Source organism: Lutjanus erythropterus, chromosome 13 (assembly GCF_056507025.1).
Source record: "Lutjanus erythropterus isolate fLutEry1 chromosome 13, fLutEry1.hap2, whole genome shotgun sequence".
NCBI lineage: Eukaryota > Metazoa > Chordata > Actinopteri > Lutjaniformes > Lutjanidae > Lutjanus > Lutjanus erythropterus.
The window spans coordinates 38,527,454-38,534,265 of NC_139329.1; the positions used below are offsets into that span (position 1 = coordinate 38,527,454).

The window sequence follows — 6,812 nt, forward strand, 5'->3', positions numbered from 1 at the left end:
CAGGTCTGGTCAATACCTGATCCACTTAATAAAGGTCAATATTAGTACCAATACCATTTCAGTGAACTAAACTGCAGTGTCCCTCGTACCAATTGTGTGGAAAGTCGATGCAAACACTGTTCTCACATCTGTTTCCTGTCACAGTTTGTTCTACATCAGTTTTTCTTCAGATGACCTATTGCTCTGCAGAAAAAAATCCACTCCTGACTGTGGACCGTTATCCTGAACGATTGATTTCTCCATCCTGCAGTGATCCACAGCAGTCTGCTGGGCGGGAGTCGGGGGATTCAAACTGGAAACCCACCTCACACAGACACGCCTACTGCCACCACCAGGGAGCTCTGCAACATGAGAAACTCCACTTCCTCTGTGACACAACAAATCGATGCCACATTCCCCAGTCTTACAATGAATTCACACACTGTTTATTTATGAATCAATGCAGGGAGAAGCACGACTTCCAGAATCAGTTGGAGAGAGAATAAAAATTCAGGAAGGCGCTGATCTCTCCTGCTGGAAGTGTCTGTCTAATTAATGTGACATGGGTTTAATCTTCTGAACTTACACTTGTGCACAAAATAAACTCCCACGTCTGCCTTCTGTCTGAACAGATTCATCACTTACACGCACATCGAAGCTGAATGGAAACGCCTCCTGCATATTGAATTTTAACAACACAAAACGCTCATCAACAGGCTTTCCAGTGGCACAGGAGAACACAGGAGTTGGTTCTTCAAGCAGAACCGGGTTCCCCTGCTTGTTTTTATTAGAGTGAGCTCGCAGGTCCAGGCTGCCCTCCAGCACAGCAGAAACTCATTCATCTGAATCTAACGTGGACAGACCCGGGGAGAGCTATTCACCAAATCAGCGAATGGCCCTTGAATGTTGTGCACAGCCAAGGACAGTGCTTCAATGCATCCTGCAATCCAATGCAGCCAAAGCAAAGACTCGAGAATTTCAAGAAAAAAAAAAAGACATAACAACTCAGGACTGAATCGTCTCAGCCTTGTGCTTAGCTTAGCTTAAAATAAAGGTTATTTTAATACAAGGACAGATCTATCCTCATGTAGCGTCCTTCTAAATCAACAGTTATATTAATTCCAGCAAAGCAATATTAATGTTGCAGGGATTTTTTTAAAGGTGGAAAACCCACAAAGTGTCAATTAATGTATGCATTTAAAGGGTTATGGCACAAATACAAATTATACTGAGCTTATGAAAAATACAAACAAAGCAGATTTTAAGACAAAGTGGGTTTGAATTAGTTATTTTTTTCTTCTGCAGTGCTGATGTTATTACAGTAGAGTTGCATGTATGGATAACTTGGCTTGAATGACTTTATGCTCCTGTTAAAGGTTGGCTGGTTTGTTCACTATCCTTTTCGTGACCATTTAAAGAAATCTGCAAAGATCACGTGCTAAAAACACAGACACTCTTGGTTCCCTCAAATGACTTTACACCTTTACCAGATTCCCTTTAGATCTCCTTCAATTTAACGTTTACACGAGGAGTAACAAATGAATAGACACATCACAAATTATTCAAAGACGCAACGCGACAGTAATTACTGGATGATGAATTCGGCGTTGATTGTATACACAGTGTAGCGATTGTTTAGTAAATATTTCCAATTTAACAGTTGGATCACAATGGTGGCCGTCGCCCTGTAGGCAGTGGTTTGGAGCGGCAACAATGTGGAAGCAACAGGAAAACCGAAGAGGAAAGGGGCTATTTTGCAGAAATAAAAGCGAAAGCAAGAGTGGAAAATATGCCGAATTAATCAGCAGCTCATTATGATTCCAAAAGGAGTTGAAGTTGTCTTATTTATTTTGAATTCTTTGTCAGCTAAGAGAGTCGGCGTTAAATTGGCATATTTTTAAAGGAGGTTTGGTAGCGGCTCCCTACTTTCCAGACAACAGGTGCATGTTGGGTGCACAGACTCACCTTCTGCTGCCGCCGGGCCATGTCGGTGGGCTGCTTGGCGTTGAACGGGTAGGCAATGCATCGCAGGACGAACACATAAATCTGAAGTTTAATTTTCCTCTCCTCTTCCTCCTTCTGGAGCCGCTCTCGCTCCTTCCTCTCCTCCTCTTCACCTGTAGCGTTGCTGTCTTTGGCACCTCTGTCGGGGGTTCCTCCAGGTGCGGCGGACTGTCGCTGCTGGCCGCCCGCCCGGCTGTTGTTCCCCCGTTTCCCCGCCGAGGAGGAGGCTTTCCTCGGAGCCTCCTGGACAACTTCTGGGTCGGACTCCCCGCCGGTGTCTTCGCTGGAGGACGGGTCCAGCATGGTTCAAACTCCGGTTCAGACCGACGGAGAAAAAGAAAGAGATGGAGGAACAACTGTTTCAGCTTTAGTTTGTTTGTTTTAGTCGACGTGGCGTTAACTGCTGCACTTTCCCGACCGACGGTGCTCCTTCTCCGCTGCGGTCGGTGGTTGTGTTTGGTTTGGAGCTGCGACCTGTCAGAGGAACGTCGGGGTTTTTTTTGTGGGCGGAGTTTTAATGGTTAATATTTGGAGGTTGTCGCCGCGTGCGCTTCGTTCCGTCACACCGGGGATGTGTTGGAATGGCAGCGCGCGCCCTGCGCCACTGGCTGTTTCACACAGAGAGCTCGCGCGCTCTGAGAGTGAGCGCTCGAGCAGACAGGTGAGCAACCTGTAGCTGCTGATAGGAGAACAACAGCGGAGAGGTCTCACTCTGCTCGTGTTTCAAGAGCCAGAAAACTCTCCGAAAACTGAGCGCAGCTGCACAATTAATCGAAATTTTGGTGCAATATTTGTTGAAGGCAAAATGGTAAATTTACTTGAACGAATGTCGTGAGGCAGACAAATCAGATTTAATGTAAGACTTAAAAAAATATTTATTTCATAGAAATTTTCTCAGAATCGCTCAGCCATGACACTGAGACACTTCATATTTTTTTTCTGCAAAGAATCAGCTTGTTTCTTTTTCAGGAAATATGCTTCAATTCCTGTCACTTGTTTAAATAAAGTCATATTTGAGCATTTTCCTTTTCTCTTTATGCTGTTTTTGTCCTGCACTACTTGCTGTAAACTTTATTTATATTTTTAGTAGCCTATCTGGTTTGTTCTTATGCACTAATACACCACAGCAAATTCCTTGTATGTGAAAACCTACTTGGAATAAAACTGATTCTGTTTCTGAGAGTTAACCAAAATCAAAAATACATGGGGCATGGGAGTTTATCTACCTCTCTGAGAGAGTTTACTTTGTTTTCAGATTAGCTGTATGTATGAATGAATGAATGAATGAATGAATGAATGAATAACTTTATTTCGAACATAAATAACAAACAAACAAGAATGGTGTCCAGAAAAGAGTAGGCAGAAGTACAACTTCTATTTCCCCACCTCTTTCTCATTTCTCCTCTATTAATTCATGCATCATATAGAGGAGAATACAAATGTAAGGCTGCAACTAATGATTATTTTCACTGTTGATTAATCTGTCGATTATTTTCTCAATTAACTGCTTAGCTGTTTGACCTCAGAAATGTCAGAAAATGGTAAAAAATCTTGACCAGTTTTTTCCAAAAGCCCAAGACGACGTCCTCAAATGTCTTGTTTTACTCACAACCTAAAGATATTCAGTTCACTGTCAGAGAGGAGTAAAGAAACCAGAAAATATTCACATTTAAGAAGCTGAAATCAGAGAATGCATGACTTAATCATTAATCATTGCAGCTCTATATCAATCAATGAAGAGAGACGAGGTGTTTAAAATACAGTTTACAGAAGTCTCTATTTATCAATGTGCCCCTGAAAACTCAGTAACTCTCACCAAACAATCTGGACAGATAAATAGCACAACAGTTAAGAGTCAAATGTATTTTTTTTAATTTGGGGTGAACTGTTTCTTTAAATTAGAAGATCAGTGGTGGAAGAAGCACTCAGATCTTTAACTTAAGTGAAAGTAGCAAAACTACAAATATTCTGTTAGAGGTGAAAGACATTCAAGCATTCAAAATATGTCTCAAGTAAAAATACAAAGGTGTGTGTTTTTTTTTAAATATTCTTATTAATATCGGTATTGGGACCGAACTCAAAGATCCAGTAGCAATCAGGCCCTAAAAAGTACTGATGCATTAATGTGTTGATCACTTTAATGTTGCAGCTGGCAGAGGTGGAGCTCATTCTGATCAGGCTATTTTATATTCTGCTGTGTAGTTTGTGAATTACCCCGGGGATCAATAAAGTTTTATCTTAACCTCTAACAACATATCATCAATTATTTTGTCGGTTATATTTTGCATGAATATTCTGAGTTTGCAAAGTGACTAAAGCTATCAAGAAAATGTAGTATGGAGTAGAAGTACAAAGTAGGAAATACTCAACTACCTTAATTACAGTATTTGATTAAATGTACTTAGTTACTTTCCATCATCACTAGCACACAATGAAAAAGAACGTCCTGTTTTGCAGGTCAGGACTGGGAAGTTTTTAACCTGCAGTGTGATGACTCTTCCTGCATAAACAATCTTTGACCTGAAACAGTAGCAACATGTTCACTGACACTGAACCAGAGAGCTGGAACTGACAAAAAAAAAAAAAAAAAAAAAAAGAGTTTTATCAATATAAACAAACACTAACTGAGCTATATGTAACCTATTAACAAGAGAAATATCAACACTGAAAAACATCTGTTTGTTTCTTTGCATGGACAAACCTAAAACTGAAGATGAGAAATATTGATTAAAAATCTTCAGGATCAGTGTGAGCAGATTACACAAAAAGAAGGAAAAAAAAAGGTCAAATACAATTCAGGAAGTTAGCTTATAAAATACAAAATATAAACACTGAATTGTCAGAAGAATGCACAATTTATTGAATCTTTGTCTGTTAAATTCATTAATACATTACTTAATTGATTTGCTGTTGTTATAAAGGCACAAAAACCAATTTTAGCTCCTTAAATGTGAATATTTTCTAGTTTCTTTATTCCTCTCTGACAGTAAAATTTCTTTTTTCTGATTTTTTCTGACACGCACAAAAAAGTAAATAAAACACCTGCTTTTTCTTTGTTCTTCTTATTGTATTTATTTATTGTTTGTTTGTTCAGTTGCTTAAAGATATTCAGTTTACTGCCAGAGAAGAGTAAAGAAACCAGAAAACATTCACATTTAAGAAACTGAAATAAGAGAATGTATGACTCAATCATTAATCAATGCAGCTCTCTATCAATCAATGAAGAGAGACAAGGAGGGTCTGTATTTATCAATGCGCCCCTGAAAAAAAACAAAACATTATTCAAATATTTCTGATCATACTATGTGGCAACTATTAAGATTCTGAACTTCCTGTGGGGAAGGCTGCATAAAAGGATTTAAAAAAAATCAAGTATAAAAAATAAATTGTAATATTTTATCTACATATGTTAATGAGGGAGGACAAAATATCAGAAACACCAACAGTTCTGCATCGGCATTAGTTTCATGTTCACACTGTATATTTAGTGTATAGTAATGGACTGACACTGTGGCCACTAGAGGTCAGTGTTTCTCTGGTGCATTTTACCACTGATCAGTCAAATGAGAGGTTTAGATTGGGTTTGTGTGAAGGTTTCAAGGTTTCCAGGCTTGTTTGATTTTGATTCGCTGCTTCTGCTGCAGCTACTGACACCACTTATTCACTTATTCATTCAAACTTTATTTACAGTCAGAAAGAAACAACTTTCACATTTTTACAGCTCTAACAAAAATCCAAAAAATAGAAACAAAACAAAAAGAAAAAGGAACATCAAAATGGCAAAACAAACAAATGTCTGAAATGACTGAAAATGAATCTTTATACATATCTGTATAAAATCTGTCATGCTGAAGACACTTCATTCAAGGATTCTTACGCCTCCTCTTATTTCCTTTGACCACCTGGGGGCAGCAGAACGAACTGAAAACACAACATCTGACAAAAAATCAGCTTATAAAATAGTTGAAACGAGCATGTTAACACACAGCAACATGATCATCCCACTGGAGTCACGTTTGTGTCCACCTGATGAATGTTGAGTCCAATATTCACTCTCTGTTTTTTAGTTCTGGTTTGGTTTCCACCAACTGACGACAGACACATCTGGCTCTTACGCTGCTAGATGTCCCACTTTCTTCACCAACTAGTGTCTAACTGTCTCTGCCTGCTGTTTGCTTCTGAGCAAAGCTCGTTTTTCTCAAGATGCTTTTTCTTACACCTCCAGTGTGTAAGTCTGGTGGTATTCTATATTTTAATTACTGTCAATAAATCTCATTAAAAAGACAAACTAACAATGTGTTTCTCCGTCCCTCAGTGTTTTCTAACTTGCCTACTGTGTCTGCAGGACTTGAGCCCAAGACGGGAATCTTTTACGAATAAAAAGACTTTCTTTCATCATAGTGCTTTGGAAAAAAAATAAAGAAAACCTTAAAGACAAAAATATAATATATTATTCATAACCTTGTGTAAAGGACTTTCAGATTGAAAATATCACGTTTCACCCTCATCCTTTAAGCGTACAGCGTTAAAACCTACAGTGACTGCGACATTTGCATAGAATGAAAACAGCCTTCTCTAGAGCCGGTGTTAGAAACATGGCTGCTCAAGGACCCTCGCTCTCTTTAGATAGAAACGTCTCATTCTGAGGTGACAATAATTCTTCTTTTCAGGTGATTATACACTAATGAAAACTGAATATCTGAATATTATATGCCATTTCTACCATATTCTGCCAAGAAATCCACATCATGCTTACGCACTGGACATTTGAGTGGTCTTAAAACAATTTAATTGAATGCTCGGTGGAGAGCGGGCAATAAAACACCCAA

General features: G+C 38.9%; 1 protein-coding gene across 1 annotated transcript in view; it reads right to left on the reverse strand.

The window, feature by feature from the left end:
• Positions 1-2,447, reverse strand: part of cadps2 (Ca++-dependent secretion activator 2) — a 271,647-nt gene extending 269,200 nt beyond the window's left edge. Inside the window, exon 1 of the mRNA XM_084733727.1 lies at positions 1,945-2,447. Coding sequence (XP_084589853.1) covers positions 1,945-2,286 — 342 coding nt within the window. The 5' untranslated portion in view covers positions 2,287-2,447. The remainder of the gene's footprint in view (positions 1-1,944) is intronic.
• Positions 2,448-6,812: the final 4,365 nt, after the last annotated feature.